Source organism: Bos indicus, chromosome 21, assembly GCF_029378745.1.
Source record: "Bos indicus isolate NIAB-ARS_2022 breed Sahiwal x Tharparkar chromosome 21, NIAB-ARS_B.indTharparkar_mat_pri_1.0, whole genome shotgun sequence".
Classification (NCBI taxonomy): Eukaryota; Metazoa; Chordata; class Mammalia; order Artiodactyla; family Bovidae; genus Bos; species Bos indicus.
This window is the reverse complement of record NC_091780.1, coordinates 19,423,890-19,437,263: the sequence shown is the minus strand read 5'-3', so window position 1 is coordinate 19,437,263 and position 13,374 is coordinate 19,423,890. Positions and strand designations below refer to the sequence as shown.

Sequence of the window (13,374 nt, the reverse complement as noted above, 5' to 3'; positions counted from 1 at the left end):
CTCATCTGTGTGGTGATGGGACTTGGCTGTCTCTGAGTGTAGTTGTGAGAGGCAGATGCTTGATAAAATTTAGTTTTCATCTCCTTTGCCGAATGAGTGTGATGTGTGGAGAAAAATCACGGGCACTTTTAGACCAAGAGGATATCATGCGGGGGTGTTTGCACATGCAACCTTTGCTGTCCTGTTGGCTGGAAAACACTGGTTCCTGCCCCCAAGGGCCTCTCTCTTCTTTTATTTTAAATATTATTTATTTATTTGACTGTGTCATGTCTTTGATTGTCGTTGTGGCATTCAGGGTCCTTAGTTACAGCATGTTGGGATCTAGTTCCCTAACCAGGGATGGAACCCAGGCCCCCTGCGTTGGGACTGTGAAGTCTTGGACACTGGACCACCAGGGAAGTCCCTCTCGTTGTTGTTGGTGGTTTTTTTTTTTTTTTTGCCTGAAAGCTGGTTGATGCTGATGCCTGCTTCACTACTTTGGAATTTGCCACCTATCTGAGTGGAGTTACCCAAGCACCCCTCCCTCTGGGCGTCAACAGAGTCATCCCCATACTGGCCCACAAAGAGAATCGTGATCCAGCCAGGCATTCCGATTTATCAGTTGCCCTTGACCTCAGGAGTTTTACATCAGCTAATGCCCTTCAGTTGTCCGCTAATAACTCCCTTCTGGATGGGTGGTGAGGAAGGCCTTGAACTTGACTCTGCCTCCATTAGATGGTCTTCTTCACCGAGATGAATGGTCCCAGGAAATAGGGACTGATGATTCATTTCCATTTCAATAGCACTCACTCCAGGCAGAGCCAGACATGGAAGAGGTGCTTATTAAGGATTTTGTTGACTCTATGAAAAAAGAAAGCTGGTCCCAAGATGGGCTTTGAGAAAATGTTGGAAATAGCTAACCACCTTCTCTCCAAGGATAAAAGCTTCTTCCTTTCTTTTTACTTACCTTCCTCCCATTTTTCTTCCTCCTTTTATTCATTCAACAGGTATTTAAGTGCCAGGCTTAGTTATAGGTATGGGGAATACAGCAGTGAACCTAATAGTCAATGTCTCTGACTTTGATGGAATTTAATTTTTATTTAGGGAGATAAAGCAAATAAATATTTATTTTTTAAACTTTTTTCTGTATCCATTCTATATATAATAAATAGTTTGCATCTACTAGTCCCAAACTCCCAAGCAAGCAAATAAATATTTAAACTGATGCTGCTGCTGCTGCGGCTAAGTCGCTTCAGTTGTGTCTGACTCTGTGCGACCCCATAGACGGCAGCCCACCAGGCTCCCCCGTCCATGGGATTCTCCAGGCAAGAACACTGGAGTGGGTTGCCATTTCCTTCTCCAATGCCTGAAAGTGAAAAGTGAAAGTGAAGTCGCTCAGTCGTGTCCGACTCCTAGCGACTCCATGGACTGCAGCCTAAGCATTGGAGAAGGAAATGGCAACCATAGGAGATCGAGGGAGCTGATCTCCAGATATGTTCTGGGTCCAAAATCTGTAGACAGAGAAGACAACGGGTGCAAAGGCCCTGAGGCAGGAGCATGCAGGTCATCCTGCTGACCTTGACCCACAGCAAGGTCAGTGTGGCTGAAGAAGAGGAGGGGAGGGTGAGGCAGGTGATGAGAGATGACAGAGGGGTGGTGCCAATCCACAGGTCTTTGACTTTGACTTTTGATGAGTTGGGAGGCCACTTGGAGGGTTTTGAGGATAGGAGCTTCCCAAAATGGCATATTTAAAAGGTTTGTTTGCCAGATGAGTTCAGTGGAATGGATTTTCTTTTTAATAAGTTTATTCATTTAGAAACTATAAATTTGTGAACTTCTATGATGTTACTTCTTTAGCTGTTCAGTCGCTCAGATGTGTCTGACTCTTTGCAACCTCATGGACTGCATGCAGCATGCCAGGCTTCCCTGTCCTTCACTATCTCCCAGAGTTTACTCACAACTCATGTCCATAGAGTCAGTGCTGCCATCCAACCATGCCATCCTCTGTCGCCCCCTTCTCCTCCTGCCCTCAATCTTTCCCAGCATCAGGGTCTTTTCCAATGAGTCAGCTCTTCGCATCAGGTGGACAAAGTATTGAAGCTTCAGCTTCATCATCAGTCCTTCCAATGAACATTCAGGACTGATTTCCTTTAGGATTGACTGGTTTGATCTCCTTGCTGTCCAAGGTACTCTCATGCGTCTTCTCCAGCACCACAGTTCGAAAGATCAATTCTTTAGTGCTCAATACTTCTTTAGAGGTGCTGCTAAATGCCTTCTCTCATGGGTATGAGGAGCAGGTGGGGGCCCTTGGCTTCAGAGCCCTGGGAGGGAGTGGGGCCTCCCTTGGTTCAGGGGTTCCCTGAACTCACTTCTCGCCCACAGGAGGTTGGAGCAGAACTTCTTCAACTGCAGCTGTGACATCCGCTGGATGCAGCTGTGGCAGGAGCAGGGGGAGGCTAAGCTCAACAGTCAGAACCTCTACTGCATCAGCACCGATGGCTCCCAGCTGCCACTCTTCCGCATGAACATCAGCCAGTGCGGTGAGTGAGCCCCCCGGCCCAGCTGGCTCCACGCCGCCCTCCCACAGACCCAGGGACAGTCAGTAAAGTCAGTAAAGGAAGCCAGGGTGTTCCTTCCCCACTGCCCTCCCAGCCTCGAATTCGCCACAGTGGCTGTGGATCCGGCTCCCCTCTTACTTCCTGCTCGCTCTTGTCCCTTCATGAGCCAGCTGTGGGAAGGTTGGTTTCAGGCAGCGGTCCCCAATCTTTTTGGCACCAGGGACTGGGTTCGTGGAAGACAGTTTTTCCGTGGACAGAGGATGGAGGGGTTGAGGGGAGGATGGCATGGTTTGGAGATGATTCAAGCACATTACATTTATTGTACACTTTATTCCTACTTTATTACATCAGATCCACCTCAGATCATCAGGCCTTAGGTCCTGGAGGCTGGGGACTCCTGGTTTCAGGGATGCAGAAAAGGGTCGCGTGTGCCCTCTTTGTGATCGGACCAGAGTCCCTGCACCCTGTCAGTTTCTTGTTAAGTAAACCTGAAGGAGTGCAGGTCCAGGTGTGGTCTCCGGGTCTCCTTTATGAGGACATCTAAGGGACTTTTAGAGAAGCAGATGTGTGGGCCTGATCACTCATCTCTGACTTAATGAGATCAGAGTGTCTGGGGATGAGTTTGGAAATCTGAATTTCTAGCGAGCTCCCCAGGGGAGTCTGAAGCAGATCAAGGTTTTGAGAGCCAGTGCCCAAAGTGGAAGATGCCATTTGACGTCATTGCTAGAGTTGCCTGCCTTGAGCAACTGTCCTCCCCTCCAACCCTGCCCCCACCACCATCCCCTCCACCAGTCAAGCTGCATGGGCTCACGTCCTGAGATCTGACGTCTGGAGCTGGTGTGAGGCTTCTGAGTCTTGGGGTGCTTTTAAGAGGTCAAGCAGGTTGTGTTGGAGTCATGATTAGACAAGGCAGGAAGTGCCACCATTGCCCTCGTGGACAGAGTTTTGGTCACAAACTCTTCCTTATCTATGCACCCGCCCTGTCCTTCCTCCCAGACCTTCCCGAGATCAGCGTGAGCCATGCCAACCTGACAGTACGAGAGGGTGACAACGCTGTCATCACCTGCAATGGCTCGGGCTCACCCCTGCCCGATGTGGACTGGATAGTCACCGGACTGCAGTCCATCAACACCCACCAGGTAGGCGTCCGAGCCTTGGGCCCTGCCACCTATTAGTCTTAAAGAGCTGAATCATGAAGAGAAGCAAGAGATGTAAGAAGAAGAAAGAAGAAGAGGGGGAGTTTGTGGTCCTCTCTCTACAAGAAGAAAGGCAGAGACTTGGGTGCCACCCAGCTGCAACTTTTTCTGGCCAAATTGATCTCAGACTATAAACATCTCTGTACCTTACCTTCCTCATCTGTGAAATGGGTATAATGCTACCATTGGCCTCATAGAGTAAGTGTGAGGGTTACCTGAGCTCTTGACTGTAGAGAGCTTGGCCTTTGGTCAGTGTGCCTTCACCGGAAAGCCCTCTTTCACTTTCTGCCCATCTTTCCTCTTGATTCCTGAAGGTGTTGGGGAGTGAGGTGGGGAGGCTTGTGGAAACTGTTTGATTATTGCCTTTGTTTTGGTGCCATCATCTAATTTTTCTGTTTTGAATCTTTTAAAAAAATTTTTATGTGATAAAGTATACATAACTTAAAATTTACAGTTGTAAACATTTTTTTAGTTATTATAAAATATTAGCTCTATTCCCTGTGCTGTACAATATATCCCTGTAGCTTATTTTATACATCTGATGGTTGTCTGTTTTCTTGGGGTTTTAGACAAATCTGAACTGGACCAACGTACACGCCATCAACCTGACGCTGGTAAATGTGACGAGTGAGGACAATGGCTTCACCCTGACATGCATCGCTGAGAATGTGGTGGGCATGAGCAATGCCAGCGTGGCCCTCACTGTCCACTGTGAGTGGACGCCATTGTGGAAGGCGGGTGGGACCCTGGGGATCTCGGCACAGGAGGCTGGGACGGGGTGGGGCCGCTGCAATGAGCGTGGTCCACTAGGAGGGTCAGAAAGACTCCTCTGGGGCAGTACAGGGCAAGTCAAGTCAGTCCTTGGCTAGTAACCCCAGAAAGCATGTCCCTGTGCCCCAGAAGGTGCTGTACCTCCAACTCGGATTTGCTCACTCCTGCTGCTGCTGCTGCTAAGTCACTTCAGTCGTGTCCGACTCTGTGTGACCCCATAGACGGCAGCCCACCAGGCTCCCCCGTCCCTGGGATTCTCCAGGCAAGAAACACTGGGGTGGGTGTGCTCACTCCTAAGTTGGCCCAAGTCTGCCTTTTGCTAAACCTCTAAAGTTCTCTGAGGAGCTACTCCATAGAGACAGGGAATGGGCAAGCACACATATGAATTTTTGGGGCTGGGAAATACATGTAGTCATACACACTTCTTGGTAAATTACTGCTAATCACACCAAAAAAAAAAAAAAAAACCCACTAGATATCTGAAGTTAATGACTTTGGTGCTTATCTATGCAACAAATGCAAGTATCTGGGGTCATTGAATGACCTTTAGTATGAAATTTTGGTTCTCTTTTGACTTAACAGCGGATAAGGCAATGGCACCCCACTCCAGTACTCTTGCCTGGAAAATCCCACGGATGGAGGAGCCTGGTAGGCTGCAGACCATGGGGTCGCTAAGAGTCGGACACGACTGAGCGACTTCACTTTCACTTTTCACTTTCATGCATCGGAGAGGGAAATGGCAACCCACTCCAGTGTTCTTGCCTGGAGAATCCCAGGGACAGGGGAGCCTGGTGGCTGCTGTCTATGGGGTCACACAGAGTCGGACACAACTGAAGTGACTTAGCATAGCATAGCATAGCATTTGGCTTAACGGAGATGCTTTTAAGGGAAATTCTAGTGGGACTTCCTGGTGGTCCAGTGGTTAAGATTTCGCCTTCCAGTGCAGGGGGTGTAGGTTCAATCCCTGGATAGGGAACTAAGATCCCACTTGCCTTGACACCAAAGCATAAAACAGAAGCAATGTTGTAATAAATTCCATAGACTTTATAAATGGCCAACATAAAAAAAAATCTTAAAAAAAAGATAAATTCTGCCAACTTCTCTTACATTCTTAGACTTTCTTTAGCCAAGAGGAACTCATCTCTTTAAGGAATTCTTAGACACTATAGTAGACTGAATATTTATGCCCCCCAACAAAGGTCATGAGAAGGACCCTCCAGCTGTAGTGGATCCAGGAAGCTTGGGTGAAGACAGACATCTCTTCACCTCTTTAGGGATGGTGTTGGTGTTGATGGGGAGTGGGGGACTTCTGATTCCCTTAGTCTTTTTAGAGCTGATGGAGAAGATTGGGGCTTCCCAGGTAGCAGTAATAAAGAATCTGCCTGCCCATGCAGGAGACGCAGAAGACAAGGGCTAGATCCCTGGGTTGGGAAAATCCCCTGCAGAAGGAAATGACAACCCACTCCAGTATTCTTGCTGGGATAATCCTATAGACAGAGGAGCCTGGTGGGGTACAGTCCATGGGATTGACTGAGCATGCATGCATGCATGAAGAATTGGGCTGCCCGCCCCAGCTCCTGGAAGGCTGCTCCAGGACATGGGAGGTTCCGTGTCCTGGGCTTCAGCTGGCCTGTCCCCTGGCAGACCCCCCACGTGTGGTGAGCCTGGAGGAGCCCGAGCTGCGCCTGGAGCACTGCATCGAGTTCGTGGTGCGCGGCAACCCGCCGCCCACACTGCATTGGCTGCACAACGGCCAGCCGCTGCGCGAGTCCAAGATCATCCACGTGGAGTACTACCAGGAGGGCGAGGTCTCCGAGGGCTGCCTGCTCTTCAACAAGCCCACCCACTACAACAACGGCAACTATACCCTCATCGCCAAGAACCCCTTGGGCACTGCCAACCAGACCATCAATGGCCACTTCCTCAAGGAGCCCTTTCCAGGTGAGGGTGGGAGCTGCCCTGGAGTGGCTGATCCAGCCAGGCACTCAGGGGGGTCGGGGTGTGGGGGCTTGAGGGGAGAAGCAGCATCAACACGGATACCATCATCACCAGCAACACACACACTTTGGAATATCTTCAGCCACCACCTGAATTTTATGTAAACTAGATAAAGTCTCTGATGTTAGCAGTCACAGTAAAAACCAAGACCCCTTGGAAATACACAGCTATGCATATAAGGGTATATGGTATTATGGAAGAGTAAGTAGGGGCTTGAGAACTGGACCCAGTCCTTTGTTTGTTGGGGGACTCTGGGCCTGATCATTACCTCAATACCCTCATCTGTGAAATGGGCATGAAGGTACTGCTCCCATAAGAATCTTGTGACTTTTATTAAATAACTTAAAATAGACAAAGTGTGTGTCACAGGCTTTGGTACCTAATGATGGTTTGATGACCTTCCGTGTAAGGGACTTCAAGGTCTATATGATTCATCCCCATGTTTAACAGAAAAGTTAAATCTCTTTCCACTTGCTGGGTAGAAGCAAGGTTTTGCCTGGGGTTGAGGCTTCCAGGTCTGTGGCTCCTTTCCTCTAATGCTGTGGTGAGTTGATGGGTGGGGAGTTCCTGATGCCATCAACCTGGATGGTGCTGACATCCAGTGGATGGGTGGGGGAAGGAGAGGTCATTGAAATAATGAAAAAATTTTGTTTGAATATTTTGGAGGGGAGTCTGTCTTTGTCTGGGCTGGAATATTTCAAATACCTTCCTGATGTTGGAGAAGAAGAAAACACTCCAAGAGTTTAGTGAAAGTGGCTTCAGCATCTCTTGGTAGATTTGGCAGCTGATAAGTTTCTATTAGTGAAGTCATGTATCTTTGATGACCTTGCTGATTTCTGCTGGGAACAAGCTGGAGGACCTCTCAGCCTTCAATTCCTAGAAATCCAGGCTTCTAATGAGGTAAAGGGTAAAGCAGATATCAGTAAAGATATCAGTAAAGACTGATATCATGCACGCACGCGCACACACACACACACACACACACACAGCAGTGGAGGACGAGCACTGCAGCATCTGCTTATGTGAAGGTGACTTTACAACGTACAGATAACCATCAGGAAGCAGCTCCAAGGGGCCTTTTAAATCTTAGCACAAGGAAACCTGAACTCAGGAGACACTGAGAGACACTCTCGAGAGGCGAGACTGCCTGGGAAGCTAAACTCTTGCACGGAGTTCTGTGGAACAGTGATGACGCCATCACTCAGGAGAGGATGAGAATGTGCCAATGTTTGAGACCCTGGCCATCCCATATGGTCTGACATTTCCAACATCATTCCTAGTATACCCAGTAAAGGGCCTCAGGACACTTCCCACAGTGGGTCACACGGGGATTTTTAAGAACTGGAAGGGTCCCGGTCGGCACTGTGGAAGCAGCGACCTTTAGATGCAGAGATGCTTTGCTTTTCGGGACCATAAAGTCAGGCTAGGCTTTGTTGGCATTAAGGGCTGGAGTGGCCCTTTGCCCTGTTCATGTCCATCTGGTGATTTCAACATCACTCATTATCAGAGAAATGCAAATCAAAATCACTATAAGGTACCATTTCATGCCAGTCAGAATGGCTGTGATCCAAAAGTCTACAAGCAATAAATGCTGGAGAGGGTGTGGAGAAAAGGGAACTCTCTTACACTGTTGGTGGGAATGCAAACTAGTATAGCCACTATGGAGAACAGTGTGGAGATTCCTTAAAAAACTGGAAATAGAACTGCCTTATGATCCAGCAATCCCACTACTGGGCATACACACTGAGGAAACCAGAAGGGAAAGAGACATGTGTACCCCAATGTTCATCGCAGCACTGTTTATAATAGCCAGGACATGGAAGCAACCTAGATGCCCATCAGCAGATGAATGGATAAGAAAGCCGTGGTACATATACACAATGGAGTATTACTCAGCCATAGAGAATGGAATCTGCTTTTAAAGAGGAGGTGTATTAACACTGACGGGGGAAAGATGAGGTGGGATGAACTGGGAGATTGAGGTTGACGTGTATACACTACTGTGTATAAAATAGATAACCAATGAGAACCTATTGGACGGCACAGGGAACTCTGCTTAATGTTCTGTAGTGACCTAAATGAGAAGGAAACCCAGAGAAGAGGAGATATATACGTACGTATGGTGATTCACTCTGCTGTGCAGCTGAAACTGACACAATATTGTACAGCCACTGTACTCCAATACGTGTTTTCTTTCTTTTTTTTAAAATAGAGGAGAATCTATACTCCCTCATGAGTGAGGAGTGAAGCTCCTGCCAATTGATGCTTCTGTTCTCAAAGGGAAACTCCTGGGGTCTGGAGAGAGGGGGAGCCCTTGAATGTTTGAGAGGTGGGGCAAGACACTCCGGCTCCTGTCCACAGAGGGTGTGCTGGCCGCGGGGCAGGAGGACCAGTGGAATGGTGTGGGGCGTGGCTTTTCCCACTGGGAGGGAAGCTCTTCTCTGCATCCTCCCAGCCGTGTGTACACCTTCTCTGTCCCCAAGAGACACAGCTGCCCCTCCTCATCACCTCTGGACACCCCTATCACCTTATCAACTCGAATCAGGCCAGTCGTTCTCCAGGAGTGGTCCCCAGACCAGCAGCATCCACATCATGTGGGCAGGTGTTAGAACTCAAATCCTAGAGCCCCACCCAGACCTACTGAGTCAGAAATTGTGGGGTGGGGCCCAGCAGTCTGTGTCTTGACAAGCCCTCCCACCCGCAAAATTCAGACGCTCTTATTTGCCAACTGCTGCTGTGGCATATGGTGGGCCGAGGAGGCAGGAGAGAGGGTGGAGTCATGGAGGAGCTTGAAGGCAAACTGCTCACCTGAAGCGGGTTTCTCGGACCCACCTGCACCCTGACAGGGCCATCCTGTGTGAAGGGTTACTTGTTCGTAAAGGAATCAATGGATGATGAAAAGGCAGTGACAGGGAAGAGATGGGCCAGTGGTGACAGTGAAAAAACAGCTAGGCATTCAGGAGAGTCAGTCATCCCATGACGCAGGCAGTAAACTGCACACCTGCTGAGCCCTGGGTACAAAGGCTCTTGGTGGATTCCTGTTCTTCTCTTGCTGTAAAGTGGTGGGGAGGTTGTATTTGTCATTTGTACCCCCTCGCTCCCAGACAGCAAAGCATAGAGGTTAAGAGCCGAAGGTCTGAAATCAGACAGACTGAGGTGCAAACCGCATCTGTGGTCCTACTGGACAGATGGCCTCAGCTCCTAGAATGGGGCTTGGCACACGGTTGGCATGAGGTGCCTCTGTTTCTTCATCTGTAAAATGGGGATAACTGGAGCTCCTGCCTAAATAGTCCTGAGGATGAATGAAGTGATGTCTGCCAAGTGTTTCGCTCTATGTCTGGACAGAGGGATGGTTCAACCGCTGTTGGCCTTGACCTGGATTCTGAGTGGAGAGTTAAGGAGTTGAGTTCAGGAGTTCTGGAACTGGTAGTCACTCTGTAATCAAGCTGGGAACTTCTAACAGACTGTCTTCAGGCAGTTTCATTGAAGGTAGTGGTTATGGAGTCACAAGCCAGGGTTCAGATTCTCACTCAGCTGCCCATCAGCTCTATGATCTCAGGCAGATTACTCAGCCCCCTCCCTTCTGCCTCAGAGATTGTGGTGAAGATTAATTCACAGACAGTGGATCAATCTGCCTAAAATATCTCCCATGGTGCTTGGTACAGAGTAAGAGCAGAATTAGTTTGTTTTTATTTTTATTTTTTTTTAAAAACACCCAAGGGCAACTGAAAGTGGATTTGTTTGGGGAGGGGATGGGGATCTGAAGGTGAAGGTCTTCTTTCCTGACTGTTCGTGGGTCGGAGGCCCACAAGAGACTGGATTGAAATGAATACATTGAGTGGAAACGTCTGAAGATGCAGAGGCTTCGATCAGAGGATTTTCTCCGAGCAGGACATTGAGATGAAAATGTTCTGGGAAAGCTTTTTGTAAGCTTCACATCCTATGCAAATGTTGGAGGTTCCTTCTGCATTTCCAGGGAAGCACTAGAATGTTCCACCTGGAGTTTAAGCCTTAGTGTAGGAGCCAGTCCTTGGAAAGGAAGATGTGTTCTAGGAGCATGGAATCCTCTTTCATGTTTCAGGATCTTAGAGAGGCCACCAAAAAGGATCTGGGTGTAAGAGTGGGACCATGAGGAGTCAGGGATCTGAGTGTCAGGGGAGGCTGGGGATCATGTCAGGGTCAGGGTGGTACCCGGAAGGTCACCATTAGGGATCCTTAGATGATGTGATAGAAGGGGGAATGTTGCCAAGGGGTATGTGTGTGTGTGTATGTGTTTGTATGTGTGTATGTGTGAATGTGCATGCATGCATGCATGTGTGTGCATGTGTGTGAGTGTATGTTTATGTATGTGTGTGTCTATTTATGTGTGTGTGTGTATGCAAGGGGTGTGCGCACGCATGTGTGTGCATGTGTGTATGTGTACATGTATGTATTTATGTGTGTATGTGCATTTGTGTATATGCACAGTGTGCGTGCATGTGTATGTGTATGTATGTGTGTATATGTGTGTATGCAAGGGATGTGTGCGTGTGCGTGTGCATGTGTTTGTATGTGTGTATCGGTGAATGTGCTTGTGTGTTTATATGTACATGTGCGCATGTATGTATGCATGTGTGTTTTTATGTGCATGCGTGCATGTATGTGTGTAAGCAAGGTGTGTGTGTGTGCACATGTGTTTGTGCATGTGTGTGTATATGTGTGCATTTATGTGCTTATGTGTATGTATGTATGTATGTGTGCATTTATGTTTGTGAGTGTGTGTTTATGTGTGTGCATATATGTGTATTTATGTGTGCGTGCACATGTATGCAGTTGTATGTGTGTGTTTATGTGTGTGTGTGTGTGTTTGCCTGCACTCCTGCAATGAATATCTGTGAATACTTAACGAAACATTTAGGAACAAGTGAGCTGCCATAACTCTTGAATTCTCCTTTTTTCGCTTGGCCAGGAAGTCTCTTCATTGTGACAGCAGAAACCAGAGTTCCCTCAGGGCCCTAGGTACCACCAAGGGGAGAAACCATTGCGCTAGCGCCCTTAGCGGCATCAAGACTGGCTTCTTTCCCATAGGGAACTTGTTGAGACGAGAACATGCTCCCAACCAGCGGATGCTGGGGAAGTGGAGGGGCAGCCGCGTGTGGCCGTCTGCGCGGGGTCGGCCGAGCATGTGGACGCCTGGCGCGGCTCCCTCCTCTGTCCTCACATCTGAAGCCAGGCCATCTCTTCACGTCATCACGTCTCAGTGCATCTCTGTCTGTCTGGATGCAAGCTGCTGCCTCTCTTCTCTTTTCTCTGGACCCCACTGGCTTTTCCCACTGAGTTTTTCTTGAGGAGTTTGGGATCTGGAGGAGACATATGCCTTCCATTCGTGCCCGGTCCCCTTTGGGATTCAGATGCTGCTTTGGCACGCGAGTCCAGTTGTTTGTTCTCCCAGACTGCTGGTGCAGGCAGAGACAAGGACCATTCTTGGGTACCATCCTCTTCCAGGGTGAAGTTTTGAGTCTTCCCACAAGTTAAAGAGAACCCTGGAGGTCTGGCTCTTCCAGGTCTCAGGTGTTTCCTGGGTGAATACATGTCTCCAGGCTCCTACAAAGGAGCTAAGCATTCATAGGCTCACCGAGAGATTACAGGGTTCACAGATTGGGCCAAAACATTTGGCTGACATGAGATTATTCTCCAATAAAGGAAAACCTTATGAGAAACATGCAAATCAGTTTTAACTATGAGTTGATCTGGCATGTCTCTATTCTCTGAAACCACAGCTAGGGTCCCTTGACCCCCATCTTCCTCCCAAATCAGGTAGTTGGTCACTTGAAATTTAGAAGAGGCTGGGGGTATGAAGGGCATGCTCAGGAATTTGGACAAAGCTGTATCACTGTCCCTTGAAACAACGAAAAGCAGATGATGAACAAGAAATCTATTAACAGTGCATTTACTATACGTAGAACTTTCTTTAAAGGACTCCTTCCTTATAGAAAGCATCATTTTCTCCACAGGTAGAGAGCAGAGATACGACTGCAATGACTGAAAGCTCAGCTAGCCAGATGCCTGGTAAATAGAAGGTCCATGATGAATGAAGGAATGAGTTGTTGTTTTTAGGGTGTGGTAGGCTTGTGACAGGAGGAGCTGTACTACAATGCAGGGGTTCGAAAAGGGAGCAGCAGCATCCTCATCACCTGAAAATTTGGTTAAAATGCAAATTCTCAAGACCCACTCCAGACCTCCTGAATCAGAAACTCTGGGATGAGGATTGATAATCTGTATTTCTTTTGTTAAAAAGTTAAAAAAAAAATTTTTTAAGTTCTTGATATTGAAATAGAGATTTACCCTCCCAAATTGCAAAAGAATACAAAAGACGTTCTTATACCCTTCACCCAGCTTCCCCCAATGTTGCCGTCTTACATAATCACAGTGCAGTGATCATAACCAGGAGTGATACTGATACAACCCTATTACCTAATCTACAGACTTTATCTAAATTTTATCAGTTGTCCTTCTCTTCTTGAGATCCAATCTGGGATTATACATTGCATTTAGCTGCCATGTTACCGTATTCTCTTTAAATCTGGGGCAGGTCTTCAGCCTTTCTTTGTCTTTCATGATCTGCGTACTTTGAAGACTCCTCACTCGTTATATGTAGGCTGTCCTACAGTTTGGGTTTGCCTGGCGTTTTCTCACAATTAAATGCCAGTTATGCGTTTTTGGTAAGAGCACCGCAGAAGTAATGTTGTGCCCTTTCCGTCCATTGCGTTGGGGGTACATGATGTCTATACATCTTATTACCTGTGATGTTAACTTTTTCACTTGGTGAAGATGGTGTCTGCCAGATTTCTCTACTGCAAAATGATAATTTTTTTCCCTTCTGTAATTAATAA

The 13,374-nt window shown here is 47.8% G+C and overlaps 1 protein-coding gene across 6 annotated transcripts in view; it reads left to right on the top strand.

Annotated features, from left to right (window-relative positions):
• Positions 1 to 13,374, top strand: part of NTRK3 (neurotrophic receptor tyrosine kinase 3) — a 423,069-nt gene that overhangs the window by 136,063 nt on the left and 273,632 nt on the right. For all 6 annotated transcript variants that reach the window (XM_070775074.1, XM_070775079.1, XM_070775075.1 and 3 more), the window contains 4 exons: positions 2,362 to 2,519; positions 3,534 to 3,676; positions 4,303 to 4,444; positions 6,149 to 6,445. In XM_070775074.1, coding sequence (XP_070631175.1) covers positions 2,362 to 2,519; positions 3,534 to 3,676; positions 4,303 to 4,444; positions 6,149 to 6,445 — 740 coding nt within the window. The remainder of the gene's footprint in view (positions 1 to 2,361; positions 2,520 to 3,533; positions 3,677 to 4,302; positions 4,445 to 6,148; positions 6,446 to 13,374) is intronic.